We start from the raw sequence: 16940 nt of genomic DNA, 5'->3' as shown, positions 1-16940 counted from the left end.
CTGAAAGCAGAGGGGACAGAGTCTGGGTCACTAGCCAGTGACCAAGGGCAGGGTGAACCTATGCTCACAGATGTCGGGCGCTTCAGTTGAGTTGTTGGGTGTCTTGACTCTTCAGCCACGAGGTCCAGGAGGCGTTGACGAAGTCCACGAGCCAGATTCTAGCTGTCCCATGAAGTTTGTCGAGTGCTGATGTGTCAGCGACCAGATTGGTCCCAACAAGCCTTGGCAATGGCAAGTCACTGGAATTCAGAGAAAGGACTGCGGTGCAGACCAGCAAGGTCTGAGGGACTCACCCAGAAAGCCCAAGTAGAAGAGGAGTTGCCTTCATCGGGACCTGCCAGCCAATGGGCTAGTGATCGCGAAGGAGTCTCGAGCAGTCGCACTTGGAGCTGGCCCACGGGTCACTCGTGGAGTGGAGGTCAACAATCTTCGGTGCAGGAGGTGCTCAAGGCTGGGGCTACTAGGAGCCCAAAGGACAACTTCGAGGATATCCAGGAAGATAGTGTTGCTGCAAAAGTTCACCTTGTCCAGGGGTCACGGTTCTACGTCACCCACGATAGCCATGGGCCTCAGCTTTGCTGGGGACTCAGGGTAGCCTCGATGAAGTCTGGAAATCCACCCCTGGTGATGCAAAGACTTTGGCGTCCGGCGGGAGCTTCAGCGATGCAGACCGGTCAGTTGCTTCTTTGGTGCCTGCCAAGCAGAGGAGTCACTACTTGACCCCAAGGGAGATTTCTTCCGTCTTCTAGTCAAGATAGAAAGTCGAAGGTTCAGGATATATGATGCAGAGTTTCGTCCAGGGTAATCTAAAGTCCTAGGGACTGGATTCCTATAATTATACCAAGTTTAGGGTATGAACTAACTCTAAGGCCCCACCTATGGGTGGACTTGGAAAGAGGGGTGGTTACACCCATTTCCTTTGTCCAGTTTCGCATCAGAGCAGGGGTAGGTAGCCCCTGCAACCGTGCCCCCAGTGCATGACTTCAAAGCACCAGAGAGTGCTCCCGCCCAGCCCCAAAACACATCTGCCTGTCTGGGGAGGGGGTTACACCTCCCTTCGACAGGAAACCTATTTTCCAGGCCTTCCCTGCCAGAGTTTTGGTCAGCAGTAGGAGGCCAGATCCGTGTCTGTGCCAGAGGCATCCATTGTGTGATGCCAGGGCTCAGGAAATTCCTACCGGGTTTGACCAGTGTGAACATGTTTCTCCCTCTAAAAGGGTGGAATGCTACCTCTGTCGCCAGAGCTGGCGGGGGGGGGGGGGGGTGGGGGGGGGTAGTATTCCAAATCGTTTGACACCAAACACGACATGTTTTGATGCAGCCATCCCAAAGTTAGCATTTACCGCGAGGTTATAATGCACTTAAGAGTATATGGTATGTCTGTATCTCAGAACAGCCATAAGGAAGTATTTCCGAAAGCTGCAGAGGGGCTCAGCTCATGCTTGGGCACCCTCTCACATAAAACCAAGCACTCTGCCTTCAGGATTGTCAAGGCCTGCCATAGGAGTGGCTTATAGGTTTATGTGTCTGTATATATATGTGGATATAGGTAGCCTATACCACTGTAAAGGGTGCATGCACACCCTTACCCAGGCTGCAGTAGCAGACCTGTGGTGCCATTTTGGAGTGCTTCCCAGGGGTGGCATAATACATGCTTCAGCCCCTGGTAGGCCTCTGAGGTACCTATGCCCTAGGTACATAGTATACCATATTCTAGGGGCTTCTAAGGCACTCCAGAATCCAATCAGATATGTACCGAATGTACATGCAAACAAATTTAGAGAGGATGCAGCTAGGCTGTGGTCCTGATTAGCAGGGCCACAGCCAGACTAAGGTCGAAAAACAGTGAAACACCAGCAAAAAGTGGGGGTACCCATGTGAAGCAGATCCTACTCTCCTACATGAATGTGTCCTCAGTGTGAGATTCTGAGGGGTACTGATGTGCTCCCAGACACTGGTCTCTGAGTGACTGTCACTGTGGGACGTGACTGTGCCCTCAGTGTGACGCTCTGAGGGGTCCTGATGTACACTGCTAGACACTGGACTCTGAGTGACCGTCACTGTGGGATGTGACTCTGTCCTCAGTGTGAGGTTCTGAGCGGTCCTGATGTATACTGCTAGACACTGGACTCTGAGTGACCGTCACTGGGATGTGAGGTTCTGAGGGTCCTTTACTGATGCTCCTAGACTCTGGACTCTGAGTGACCGTCACTGTGGGATGTGAGTGTTCCATTAGTGTGAGGTTCTGAGGGGTCCTGATGTGTGGTCCTAGACTCTGGACGCTGAGTTACTGTCACTGTGGGATGTGAGGTTCTGAGGGTCCTTTACTGATGCTTCTAGGCACTGGACTCTGAGTGACCGTCACTGTGGGATGTGAGTGTGTCCTCAGTGTGTGGTTTTGAGGGGTCCTGATGTGTGCTCCTAGACTCTGGACTCTGAGTGACCGTCACTGTGGGATGTGAGGTTCTGAGGGATCCTGACCTGTGCTTCCAGACAGTGGGCTCTCCGTGACCGTCACTGTGGGATGTGAGTGTGTCCTCAGTGTGAGGTTCTGAGGGGTCCTGATGTGTGCTCCCAGACCGTGGACTCTGCGTGACCTTCACTGTGGAATGTGAGTGTGCCCTCAGTGTGAGGTTCTGAGGGGTCCTGATGTGTGCTCCTAGACTCTGGACGCTGAGTTACTGTCACTGTGGGATGTGAGTGTACCCTCAGTGTGAGATTCTGAGGGGTCCTGATGTGTGTTCCTAGACTCTAGACTCTGAGTGACTGTTACTGTGGGATGTGAGTGGGCCCTTAGCGTGATGGTCTGTCTGAGGGGCCCTGATGTATACTGCTAGATAATGGACTCTGAGTGACCGTCACTGTGGGATGTGAGGTTCTGAGGGACCTTTACTAATGCTTCTAGGCACTGGACTCTGAGTGACCGTCACTATGGGATATGTGGTTTAGGGGGGTTCTGACGTGTGCTCTTAGACTCGGGACTCTGAGTGACTTTCAGTGTGATACGAGTGTGTGCGTAGGAATGGCACTGAGTGGTCTCTGACACCACAATAATCTGGAGTACCTGGGACCTGAGATTGTAGTTCCGGAGGACTTTTTTTTTACCATAACCCTGGGGTAGGGTTCTTAGGAGACCGTATGATGTCAACCCTCATGCAATCCCTGAGTCTGATGATTTGAGCATCCCTGAGAGTGGGGTTCTCAGTGTGTGCCCTTAGCATGCGGGTTGTGAGACGTCACTGACACTACATCTATATGCACCCCCCAGGCTAAGCTTCCCTGATGACGTGGGCTCTCGGTGTGACCTTCGGATAAGGCTCTGAGGGGTCCCCACATGCATTCGCTGAGGGTGGGGTCTCTCGGTCCAACACACACTGATGGTCACTCAAAGTCCAGTGTCTAGGAGCACACGTCAGAAGCCCTCAGAACCTCACACTAAGAGCACACTCACATCCCACGCCCTGATGGTGAGGGCCTTCCCATGGCTGAGGGTCTTCTCGTGGCTGAGGGTCTTCCCCCAGCTGTGGGTCTTCCTATGGCTGGTCTTGCCGTTACTTTGATACTTCATGTGGTTCAGGGTCTTCCCATGGCTGAGGGTCGTTGCTGAGGGTCTTCCTGTGGCTGAGGGTCTTCCCATGGCTGAGGGTCGTTGCTGAGGGTCTTCCCACAGCTGAGGGTCTTCACATGGCTGAAAGTCTTCCTGGGGCTGAGGGTCTTTCCGCAGCTGAGAATGTTCCCATCGCTGAGGGACTTCCTGTGGCTGAGGGTCTTTCCACGACTAAGGATCTTCCCATGGCTGAGGGACTTCCTGTGGCTGAGGGTCTTCCCATGGTAGAGGGTCATTGCTGAGGGACTTCCCGTGGCTGAGGGTCTTCCCACGGCTAGGGTCTTCCTGTGGCTGAGGGTCTTCTGATTCCTGAGGGTCTTCCTGTGGCTGTGTGTCGTTGCTGAGGGTCTTCCCACAGCTGAGGGTCTTAGTATGGATGAGAGTCTTCCTGGGGCTGAGGGTCTTTCTGCGGCTGAGATTCTTCCCATGGCTGAGGGACTTCCTGTGGCTGAGGGTCTTACCACGGCTCAGGGTCTTCCCAATTCTGAGGGTCGTTGCTGAGGGTCTTTCTGTGGATGAGGGTCTTTCCGCGGCTGAGGATCTTCCCATGGCTGAGGGACTTCCTGTGGCTAAGGGTCTTTCCATGTCTGAGGGTTGTTGCTGAGGGACTTCCCGCAGCTGAGGGTCTTCCCACGGCTAAGGGTCTTCCCAAGGCTGTGGGTCTTCCTGTGGCTGAGGGTCTTCCACTGGCTAAGAATGTTTCTGTGGCTGAGGGTCTTCCTGCTACTGAGGGTCTTCCCATGTTTGAGGGTCTTCCTGTGGCTGAGGGTCTTCCCATGGCTAAGAATGTTCCTCTGGCTGAGGGTCTTCCTGCTTCTGAGGGTCTTTCCACTGCTGAGATTCTTCCAATAGCTGAGGGTCTTCCCGTGGCTAAGGGTCTTCCTGTGGCTACGGGTCTTCCTGTGGCTGAGGGTCTTCCCATGGTTGAGGGTCTTCCCGTGGCTAAGGATTTTCCTGTGGCTGAAGGTCTTCCTGTGACTGAGGGTCTTCCTGCTGCTGAGGACCTTTCTATGGCTGGTATTGCTGTTACTCAGATACTTCCAGTGGCTGAAGGTCTTCCCATGGCTGAGGGTCTTCCTTCCGCAGCTGAGAATCGTCCTGTGGCTGAGGGTCTTCCCATGCCTTCCACAGCTGAGATTCTTCCTATAGCTGGGGATCCTCCTGTGGCTAAGGATTTTCCTGCGGCTGAGGGCCTTCCTGTGGCTTAGCGTCTTCCCATGGCTGAGGGACTTCTTATGGCTGAGGTCCCATGGCTGAGGGTCTTCTTGCTTCTGAGGGTCTTTCCGCTGCTGAGATTCTTCCTATAGCTGAGGGTCTTCCCGTGGCTATGGATGTTCCTATGGCTGAGGATTCTCCTGTGGCTGAAGGCCTTCCTGTGGCTGAGGGTCGTCACATGGCTGAGGGCGGGGGGCTGTCTCAGGGTCAGTGCCAAGGCTCTGTCTCGGGCTCAGGGTCGAAGACTGTCTTAGGCTGTGGGTTGCAGGGTTGTGTGTGGGGCTTTTGGATGATGGTCATGTGTGGGGCTGTTGGTATCAGCACTGTGTGTGAGGATGTGGGTTTCAGGACCGTGTGCAGGGCAGTGGGTTTCGGGGCTGATGGATCAGGGTAATGTGTGGGACTGTGGTTTCAGGGTCGTATGTGGGGCTGCGAGTTTCAGGGTCGTGTGTAGGACTGTATTTTTTATGGCCATGTGAGGATGTGTGTTTCAGGGCCATGTGTGGGTCTGTGGGTGTCAGAAAACTGTGGATTTCAGGGCCATAGGTGGGGCTGTGGGTTACAGGGCCATGTGTGGGGATGTGGGTTCAGGGTCGTGTGGGGCTGTGAGTTTAAAGGGAGTATGTGGGGCTGTGTGTTCAGGGCAGTGTGTGGGGCTGTGGGTTTCAGGGCGGTGTGTGGGGCTGTGGGTTTCAGGGCAGTGTGTGGGGGTGTGGGTTTCAGGGAGCTGTGGGTTCTGGGCCATGTGTGGGGATGTGGGTTCAGGGCCGTGAGTGAGGATCATGGGGGTTTTGATGCTGTGGGTACAGGGCCGTGTGAGGCTCTCGGAGTCCTCCTAAGTTAAGGGTTTGCACAGCTTTAGTCTTTACTTTTCTTTTGCAGAGATTGACTTAATCAGAGTTCACCATGAAGCTGCTCCTGCCCTTGGCTGTGCTTCTTGTGACACTAGCAGTGATGACTGGTAAGGCGCTTTATCTGCCAACTGTTGGCACTTCTCAGTGCTATACCTCATTCCTCTGAGCCAGCTGATACTCAAACTGCTGAGCCATCTTGTAAGGAAACCCAGAGCCAGCTTCTACCCTTACCACTTGTGCAAGAGACAGCTTCTACCCAGACCACTTGTGCAAGAGACAGCATCTACCCTTACCACTTGTGCGAGACACAGCTTGTACCCAGACCACTTGTGCAAAAAACTGCATCTACCCTTACCACTTGTGCAAGAGACAGCTTCTACCCAGACCACTTGTGCAAGAGACAACATCCTTACCACTTGTCCAAGAGACAGCTTCTACCAAGATCACATGTGCAAGAGACAGCATCTACCCTTACCACTTGTGCAAGAGACAGCTTCTACCCAGACCACTTGTGCAAGAGACAGCTTCTACCCAGACCACTTGTGCAAGAGACACCATCTATCCTTACCACTTGTGCGAGAGACAGCTTCTACCCAGACCACTTGTACAAGAGACAGCTTCTACCCAGACCACTTGTATGAGACAGCTTCTACCCTTGCCACTTGAACGAGAGACAGTTTTCACCCTTACCACTTGTGCGAGAGACAGCTCCTACCCAGACCACTTGTGTGAGAGACAGCGTCTACACTTACCACTTCTGCGAGAGACAGCTTCTACCCAGACCACTTGTGCGAGAGCCAGCATCTACCTAGACCACTTATACAAGAGCCAGCTTCCAACTTTACCACTTGTAAGAGAGAAAACTTCTACACAGACCACTTGTACTAGCGACAGCTTCTACCCTTACCACATGTACAAGGGACAGCTTGTACCCTTACCACTTGTGCGAGAGACAGCGTCAACCCTTAACACCTGTACAAGAGAGAGTTTCTACCCTTACCACTTGTGAAAGAGACAGCATCTACCCTTAATACTTGTCCCTGACACAGCTTCTACCCAGACCACTTGTGCAAGAGACTAGGGGTGGGCGGAATTTGCGTAATCGCGTTACGCAAATCTCCGCGAAACGGTAAAAAATATCCGCGAACACGCAGAAATTCCGCGAACACGCGGAATTGCTTGTTCGCGATACTTTTTTCCTGTTCGCGATCGCTGTTTGCGTGCTCGGGGTGAAATATCTCGCGAACACGCATATTGAGAACGCGAACAAGCAAAAAATTTCGCGAAGTCGCGGAACGCAGAATTTTGGACAATTTTGCGTTCTCCGCGGAACGCGAAATTACCCAAATTCCGCAAATTCCGCGAACGGAACGGAATTTACCACCCAGGCCTACAAGAGACAGCATTTACCCTTACGACTTGTTCGAGAGACAGCTTCTACCCAGACCACTTGTATAAGAGACAGCTTCTACCCTTACCACTTGAACAAGAGACAGTTTCTACCCTTACCACATGTACAAGCGACAGCTTGTACCCTTACCACTTGTGCGAGAGACAGCGTCAACCCTTAACACTTGTACAATAGACAGTTTCTACCCAGACCACTTGTGCAAGAGACAACATCCTTACCACTTGTCCAAGAGACAGCTTCTACCCAGATCACGTGTGCAAGAGACAGCATTTACCCTTACCACTTGTGCAAGAGACAGCTTCTACCCAGACCACTTGTACAAGAGACAGCTTCTATCCTTACCACTTGTGCAAGAGACAGCTTCTACCCAGACCACTTGTGCAAGAGACACCATCTATCCTTACCACTTGTGCGAGAGACAGCTTCTACCCAGACCACTTGTACAAGAGACAGCTTCTACCCAGACCACTTGTATGACACAGCTTCTACCCTTACCACTTGTATGAGAGACAGTTTTCACCCTTTCCACTTGTGCGCGAGACAGCTCCTACCCAGACAACTTGTGTGAGAGATAGCGTCTACACTTACCACTTCTGCGAGAGACAGCTTCTACCCAGACCACTTGTGCGAGAGCCAGCATCTACCTAGACAACTTATACAAGAGCCAGCTTCCAATTTTACCACTTGTAAGAGAGAAAACTTCTACACAGACCACTTATACTAGCGACAGCTTCTACCCTTACCACATGTACAAGGGACAGCTTGTACCCTTACCACTTGTGCGAGAGACAGCGTCAACCCTTAACACTTGTACAAGAGAGAGTTTCTACACTTACCACTTGTGAAAGAGACAGCATCTACCCCTACTACTTGTCCCTGACACAGCTTCTACCCAGACCACTTGTGCAAGAGACAGCATCTACCCTTACCACTTGTTTGAGAGACAGCTTCTACCCAGATCGCTTGTACAAGAGACAGCTTATACCCAGATCACTTGTACAAGCGACAGCTTCTACCCTTACCACTTGTACGAGAGACAGCGTCTACCCTTACTACTTGTACAAGTGACAGCTTCTACCCAGACCACTTGTATAAGAGACAGCTTCTACCCTTACCACTTGAACAAGAGACAGTTTCTACCCTTACCACATGTACAAGGGACAGCTTGTACTCTTACCACTTGTGCGAGAGACAGCATCAACCCTTAACACTTGTACAAGAGACAGTTTCTACCCTTACCACTTGTGCAAGAGACAGCATCTACCCTTACCACCTGTCCCTGACTCAGCTTCTACCCAGACCACTTGTGCAAGAGACAGCATCTACCCTTACCACTTATGCGAGAGACAGCTTCTACCCAGACCACTTGTACAAGCAACAGCTTCTACCCTTACCACTTGTACGTGAGACAGTTTCTACCCTTACCACTTCCACAAGAGACAGCTTCTGCACAGACCACTTGTAGAAGAGACAGCTTCTACCCGTAGCACTAGCACAAGAGTGTTATCCATACCGCTTGTACAAGAGACAGCGTCAACCCTTACCACATGTACAAGAGACAGCTTCTACCCTTACCAATTGCACAAGATACAGCTCCTGCCTAGACCACTTGTACAACAGACAGCTTCTACCCGTACCACTAGCACAAGAGACAGATTCTACCCGTATCACTTGTACAAGAGACAGCATCAACCCTTACCACATGTACAAGAGACAGCTTCTACCCTTACCAATTGCACAAGAGACAGCTTCTACCCAGATCACTTGTGCAAAAGTCAGCTTCTACTCGTACCATATGTATATGAGCCAGCTTCTACCTAAACCACTTGTGTAAGAGATAGCTTATACCCTTACCACTTGTACAAGAGACAGCTTCTACCCTTACCACCACTTGCACAAGAGACAGCTTCTACCCTTACCACCTCTTGCACAACAGACAGCTTCTACCCGTACCACTAGCACAAGAGACAGATTCTACCCATATCACTTGTACAAGAGACAGCATCAACCCTTACCAAATGTACAAGAGACAGCTTCTACCCTTACCAATTGCACAAGAGACAGCTTCTACCCAGACCACTTGTGCAAAGGTCAGCTTCTACTCGTACCATTTGTGCAAGAGCCAGCTTCTACCTAAACCACTTGTGTAAGAGATAGCTTCTACCCTTACCACTTGTACAAGAGATAGCTTCTACCCTTACCACTTGTACAAGAGAGCTTCTACCCGTACCACTCGTACAAGAGACAGCATCCACCCTTACCACTTGTACAGGAGATGGTATCTACCCATACCACTTGTAGCAGTTGTACATATAACTAAGAAACCTTCTACTCACAGAACTGAACTACCTTTAGCCCACAGCATTCAGCCACCTTCTACCCACAGCACTCAGCCACCTTCTACCCACAGCACTCAGCCACCTTCTACCCACAGCACTCAGCCACCTTCTACCCACAGCACTCAGCCACCTTCTACCCACACCATCACTCGTCCTATTTGACCTATTGGCTCAGTATTGACTGTAGTGTTACATGAAAGTTTGGTGTAACACTACAGTCAGCACTGAGGGGAGCGTAAATTGTGAACTGCATGTACCATAATGCAAAGGAGCAAACCTTTCTGGAATGTGATGCAGTGTCTGGCCACACCCGTTTCCCTTTCCAAACTGATTTTCGTGACCTGCTCTACCATTTTTCACACATTCCTAATGTTCCTTTTTGTAAAAATTCTGGACCATTGATTACACTTCATCTAGCCCAAGCCAGAGAGTAGGGCCGGAGCCAGAGAGTACAGCCCGAGCCGGAGATTCCGGAGAGTACAGCTGAGCCAGAGAGTACAGCCCGAGCCGGAGATTCCAGAGAGTGCAGCCCGAGCCAGAGAGTAGGGCCAGAGCCAGAGAGTACATCCCGAGCCGGAGATTCCGGAGAGTACAGCTGAGCCAGAGAATAATGCCCAAGTCAGAGATTCTGGAGAGTACAGCCCGAGCCAGAGAGTAGGGCTGGAGCCAGAGAGTACAGCCCGAGCCGGAGATTCCAGAGAGTGCAGCCCGAGCCAGAGAGTAGGGCCGGAGCCAGAGAGTACAGCCCGAGCCGGAGATTCTGGAGAGTACAGCCCGAGCCAGAGAGTAATGCCCGAGCTGGAGATTCCAGAGAGTACAGCCCAAGTCAGAGAGTATGGCCCGAGCTGAAGATTCCAGAGAGTACAGCCCGAGCCAGAGAGTAGAGTCTGAGCCAGAGAGTAGGGCTGGAGCCAGAGAGTATGGCCCGAGTCAGAGATTCCAAACAGTACAGCCCAAGCCAGAGAGTAGGGCCGGAGCCAGAGAGTACAGTCCGAGCCGGAGATTCCGGAGAGTACAGCTGAGCCAGAGAGTAATGCCCGAGCCAGAGATTCCGGAGAGTGCAGCCCGAGCCAGAGAGTAGGGTCAGAGCCAGAGAGTACAGCCTGAGCCGGAGATTCCAGAGAGTACAGCCAGAGCCAGAGAGTAGGGCCGGAGCCAGAGAGTAATGCCCGAGCTGGAGATTCCAGAGAGTACAGCCCAAGCCAGAGAGAATGGCCCGAGCTGGCGATTCCGGAGAGTACAGCCCGAGCCAGAGAGTAGGGCCGGAGCCAGAGAGTAGGGCCGGAGCCAGAGAGTATGGCCCGAGCCAGAGATTCCGAAGAGTACAGCCCGGACCAGAGAGTAGGGCCGGAGCCAGAGAGTACAGTCCGAGCCGTAGATTCCGGAGAGTACAGCTGAGCCAGAGAGTAATGCCCGAGCCGGAGATTCCGGAGAGTACAGCCCGAGCCAGAGAGTAAGGTCAGAGCCAGAGAGTACAGCCCGAGCCAGAGATTCCAAAGAGTACAGCCCGAGCCAGAGAGTAGGGCCGGAGCCAGAGAGTGCAGTCCGAGCCGGAGATTCCGGAGAGTACAGCTGAGCTAGAGAGTAATGCCCAAGCCAGAGGTTCCGTAGAGTACAGCCCGAGCCAGAGAGTAGGGTCGGAGCCAGAGAGTACAGCCCAAGGCGGAGATTCCGGAGAGTACAGCCCGAGCCAGAGAGTAGGGCCGGAGCCAGAGAGTAATGCCCGAGCTGGAGATTCCAGAGAGTACAGCCCAAGCCAGAGAGTAGTGCCAGAGCCAGAGATTCCAGAGAGCACAGGCCAAGCCAGAGAGTATGGCCCGAGCTTGAGATTCCAGAGAGTACAGCCCAAGCCAGAAAGTAATCCCCGAGCTGGAGATTCCAGAGAGTACAGCCCGAGCCAGAGAGTAGGGCCCGAGCTGGAGATTCCAGAGAGTACAGCCCAAGCCAGAGAGTAATCCCCGAGCTTGAGATTCCAGAGAGTACAACCCAAGCCAGAGAGTATGGTCCGAGTCAGAGATTCCAGAGAGTACAGCCCAAGCCAGAGAGTATGGTCCGAGCCAGAGATTCCAGAGAGTACAGCCCGAGCCAGAAAGTAATCCCCGAGCTGGAGATTCCAGAGAGTACAGCCCGAGCCAGAGAGTAGGGCCCGAGCTGGAGATTCCAGAAAGATACAACTCGTAAATGACCTCTGTGAATATTAAAAGTCGTAAAGTTAGACTTTTGTCTCAGATTGTTTTTGGGAATCAGACCACAATCTTTCCAATCACAACCTGACTCTAGGCTTCTCTGCTCGCTTCTTGTGCCTGCTTCTCAGCTCTACAGTGCCTGTTAATGAAGTGTTTATCCCCTCTCCCCCTCAGACGTCACCAAGGCCGACGCCTCCGCCGACGCCTCCCCCAGCATTGGCGAAAACCTGAAGGAATTCAAAGACAAGGTTGTAGAAGTGGCCTCCAATGTCGGTGAAAAAACCAAGGAGGTGTTTCGCAAAATCCACAACAGTGAACCTGTATCAACTGTGAGGTAAAGTCCATCTGTGAAGCTCTACTGCCCTTGTGGTCACGGGAGGGCGAGCGGACTGTGGGACCAGTCACCTGCCCATCACCATGTCTGCCATGTGGGGTGAGGGCAGCGTCAGGCAAGGACGTTCCTGCACCATCACTGGCCCATGGGGCGAGTGCAGCGTCCAGTACTGAGGAGCTGAGAGAAGAGACAAACACAAGTATGAAAGACCTAGAACTGGGAAGCAATAGAGACACTACTATGAAAGGGTTACACGGTTATATGGATGGATGGAGGAGCCCAGGGAAGAGTTAGACATTGATATGGTCTGATAGAAGAGAGTGGGAGAAGAGCTAGAAACAAGGATAGACAGAAGGTATACAGGAAGGAGTGCGGGGAGCAGTAAAGAAGGGATTCAGGTAGGAGTGCAGGGATCAGTGCAGGGAGGGATACAGGAAGGAGTTCAGGGAGCAGTAAGGGAGGGATACAGGAAGGAGCGCAGGGAGCAGTGCAGGGAGGGATACAGGTAGGAGTGCCTGGAGCAGGAAGGGAGGGATACAGGAAGGAGTGCAGGGAGCAGTAAGGGAGGGATACAGGAAGGAGTGCCTGGAGCAGGAAGGGAGGGATACAGGAAGGAGTGCAGGGGCAGGAAGGGAGGGATACAGGAAGGAGCGCAGGGAGCAGTAAGGGAGGGATACAGGTAGGAGTGCAGGGAGCAGTAAGGAAGGGATACAGGAAGGAGTGCCTGGAGCAGTAAAGAAGGGATACAGGAAGGAGTGCCTGGAGAAATAAGGAAGGGATACAGGAAGGAGTGCCTGGAATATTAAGGAAGGGATACAGGAAGGAGTGCCTGGAGCAGGAAGGGAGGGATACAGGAAGGAGTGCAGGGGCAGGAAGGGAGGGATACAAGAAGGAGCGCAGGGAGCAGTAAAGAAGGGATACAGGAAGGAGTGCCTGGAATATTAAGGAAGGGATACAGGAAGGAGTGCCTGGAATATTAAGGAAGGGATACAGGAAGGAGTGCCTGGAATATTAAGGAAGGGATACAGGAAGGAGTGCCTGGAGCAGGAAGGGAGGGATACAGGAAGGAGCGCAGGGAGCAGTAAGGGAGGGATACAGGTAGGAGTGCAGGGAGCAGTAAGGAAGGGATACAGGAAGCAGTGCCTGGAGCAGTAAAGAAGGGATACAGGAAGGAGTGCCTGGAGAAATAAGGAAGGGATACAGGAAGGAGTGCCTGGAATATTAAGGAAGGGATACAGGAAGGAGTGCAGGGAGCAGGAAGGGAGGGATACAGGAAGGAGTGCAGGGGCAGAAAGGGAGGGATACAGGAAGGAGCGCAGGGAGCAGTGCAGGGAGGGATACATGAAGGAGTGCCGGGAGCAGGAAGGGAGGGATACAGGAAGGAGTGCCTGGAGCAGTAAAGAAGGGATACAGGAAGGAGTGCAGGGGGCAGTAAAGAAGGGATACAGGAAGGAGTGCCTGGAATATTAAGGAAGGGATACAGGAAGGAGTGCCTGGAATATTAAGGAAGGGATACATGAAGGAGTGCCTGGAGCAGGAAGGGAGGGATACAGGAAGGAGTGCCTGGAGCAGTAAGGAAGGGATAGAGGAAGGAGTGCAGGGAGCAGTAAGGGAGGGATACATGAAGGAGTGCCTGGAGCAGGAAGGGAGGGATACAGGAAGGAGTGCCTGGAGCAGTAAGGAAGGGATAGAGGAAGGAGTGCCTGGAGCAGGAAGGGAGGGATACAGGAAGGAGTGCAGGGAGCAGTGAAGGGAGGGATATAGGAAGGAGTGCCTGGAGCAGTAAATGTCAAAAATGAATTCGTGAACAGTATTTAATGTATGTGTTGTTGTTATTTTCAGTTGCCCCTGACTAAGGGCCCAAGAGGCATTGGGTTTTTAAATAAACTGCTTTCATTGAACTCAGCGCTTGTACCTCTTTTAAATAAGAGGCTCGGACGGCCCATTTTCAACATGAGAAACCCAGGAAAATGCTTACCTTACATGTAGATTTGAACAGTGTTACGAGTTTAAAGAGAGAAGAAATATAAAAGGAATAAACTGGACTAATTCAGAAAGCAATGGAAAAATTAAGTGCAAATGCAGTTTGGGCTGTGCCATTGGAGCTGAGGTGAAAGGTCGCCCCAACAAGATGTTGTGTATCACAGAACAGCCATAAGGAAGTATTTCCGAAAGCTGCAGAGGGGCTCAGCTCATGCTTGGGCACCCTCTCACATAAAACCAAGCACTCTGCCTTCAGGATTGTCAAGGCCTGCCATAGGAGTGGCTTATAGGTTCATATGTGTCTGGATAGGGTAGTGATATAGGTAGCCTATACCACAGTAAGTGGTGCAAGCACACCCTTACCCAGGCTGCAGTAGCAGACCTGTGGTGTCATTTTGAAGTGCTTCCCAGGGGTGGCATAATACACGCTGCAGCCCCTAGTAAGCCTCTAAGGTACCTATGCCCTAGGTACATAGTATCCCATATACTAGGGGCTTATAAGGCACTCCAGAATCCAATTAGAATTAGAGATGTACCTAATGTACATGGAAACCATTTTAGAGAGGAAGCAGCTAGGCTGTGGTCCTGATTAGCAGGGCCACAGCCAGACTAAGGTCGAAAAACAGTGAAAAACCAGCAAAAAGTGGGGGTACCCATGTGAAGCAGGTCCTACTTTCCTATACAGGCTCTGGTCTTTTCCTTGATTCATGGGCACCTGACGGCTGCAGCTCGAGGTGTCACCATTCAGGGCCACAGATGCAGGCTCTGGTCTTTTCCTGGATTTGTGGTACCTGAAGGCTACAGGTCATGGTGTCACCATGCAGGGCCACAGATGCGGAGTCTGGGACAGCACTTCCGGTATCTGTCACTAACTCCTGCATGAAATTAGGGACACAAGAGCTCCCACCCCTCCTGAAAGAATTAGGCTTTCTCATCAATGCTCGTTCCCTGGTCAAAAATAATTTAGCCTTCAGAGACTTTGTATGTCAAAGGAAACCCTCCTGGGTCTTTGTAACAGAAACTTGGGGCTCGGACTCAGCAGGCCCTGATCTGCTCAACGCTCTTCCTGACGGCATGGCCGAAATCTCCACCTCCGCCTCCGGGCCGGAAGCCCCACCTCCGGGCCGGAAGCCCCACCTCCGGGCCGGAAGCTCCGCCTCCGGGCCGGAATTTCCGGCCCGAGTGCGGACGTAAAGTTAGTAGTTGTAAATCCATTCTGTGAATACCAAAAGTAGTAAGTGCATTCTGTGAATACCACAAAGTAGTAAGTTTAGGATTTAGTCTTAAGTTAATTCTGTGAATCGGGCCCTACATGTTTACGCACCACTTGCAGATTTTCAAAAAACATAAATAAAATGTATCATCATTTACAATATCAATAGCTCAAACGCCGTGATTCTGTGCCCGTTTTTCTTTCTGTGACCCCCGTGATCTGTGCCCGGTTTTCCTTTTGTGCCTCCGTGCCTCTTTGCCCATTTTTTCCTTCTGTGACCCCCGTGATCTGTGCCCGGTTTTCCTTATGTGCCCCCGTGATTCTGTGCTGTTTTTTTTCCTTCTGTGACCCCCGTCATCTGTGACCGGTATTCCTTCCGTGCCCCTGTGATTCTGTGCCCATTTTTCCTTCTGTGACCTCCGTGATCTGTGCCCAGTTTTCCTTTTGTGCCCCCGTGATTCTGTGCCCTTGCCTTCCATGCCGTTCACCTCTCCCATTCTCGACGATGAGTCCCCTTTGGCCCCGTCCCCCTGACTGCCCATTCCCTGCCCCTACCTCCTGCCTCCCACCTCCCAGCTGCTCCTCCCTCCCATCTCCCCATATATGACGGACGCTGCTCGGCCGCGCAGTGGGTGCGCCGCCAGCGTCTGCACCCATCCGCGCCTGGACCGCGCTCAGCACCAGGACCCCTGGCCCCCGCGAACGCCACAACGCCCACCTCGGCAACAACTCTAGCACCATCCATGCACTCAACGCCGGACGATCACGCACCTGCTGCCTGGCCAACCTGAAGCGCACCCAAGGATCCTTCTCCTGCTGGAACTGCAGCTTCACCAGCATCCGGCCCACCAACCCACCTACCAAAGAACCCAACCACCTCAGATGCATCCTTCTCAACACCCGCTCCGCATGCAAACACGCTGTGGAACTCTGGGACCGACTGGACTCCAACACCCCAGACGTTGCCTTCCTGACGGAGACCTAGCTAAACCCCTTCTCTGCACCCGACTTTGCCATAGCCATCTTGGAAGGCTACAAGATGACCCGCAGGGACCGCACCAATGGAGCAGGAGGAGGAATCGCCATTGTCCACAGGAACACTCTCAAAGTCTCAACCAACACCGATGACACCCTCAGCACTGCCGAACACCTGCACTTCCAGATCCACACCGATCCCAATACCACCCTCAGAGGAACCCTCATCTACAGACCCCCGGACCACGAGCACAGTTCAGCGACTCCATCACCGACCTCGTCAGCACACACGCCCTCGCCTCCACGGACTACATCCTCCTCGGGGACCTGAACTTCCACCTCGAGAACAACAACGACACCAACTCCTCCACCCTGATCGACAACCTCGCCAACCTCGGACTCAGACAACTCGTCACTACAGCCACCCACTCTGACGGCCACACGCTTGACCCCATCTTCTCCGCAAGCTCCCACGTCTCCTTCAACCACACCACCGAACTCCACTGGACCGATCACCGCTGCATCCACTTCACCTTCCGGAAACCCACCATGCACCACCGCACCCAACAGATGCTGCACCGCTGCTGGAGCAAAGTCACCGAAAACCAGCTTGCCACCACCCTCGCCCGGAGCGCACCCGCAGATCCGACCAACCCCGACACCGCCGCTCGCAACCTCAAACAGTGGATCAACGACTGAGCCAACACCCTCGCTCCACTCAAGAAGCCCTCCAATACCCACACTAGCAAGAAAGCCAGCTGGTTCACCGAAGACCTCCAGGCCTCCAAGCAAACCTGCCGAAAACTAAAAAAAAACTGGATCC

General features: G+C 52.6%; 1 protein-coding gene across 1 annotated transcript in view; it reads left to right on the top strand.

Moving 5' to 3' along the window:
• APOC1 (apolipoprotein C1) overlaps positions 1–16940 on the top strand; it is an 85791-nt gene that overhangs the window by 14371 nt on the left and 54480 nt on the right. The window contains exons 2-3 of the mRNA XM_085615466.1: positions 5705–5783; positions 11787–11946. Coding sequence (XP_085471592.1) covers positions 5729–5783; positions 11787–11946 — 215 coding nt within the window. The 5' untranslated portion in view covers positions 5705–5728. The remainder of the gene's footprint in view (positions 1–5704; positions 5784–11786; positions 11947–16940) is intronic.

The sequence above is a fragment of the Triturus cristatus genome, chromosome 7 (assembly GCF_964204655.1).
Source record: "Triturus cristatus chromosome 7, aTriCri1.1, whole genome shotgun sequence".
NCBI classification, from domain to species: Eukaryota; Metazoa; Chordata; class Amphibia; order Caudata; family Salamandridae; genus Triturus; species Triturus cristatus.
Note: the sequence above shows the minus strand (reverse complement) of the source record. Positions and strands in the feature narration are given on the sequence as shown.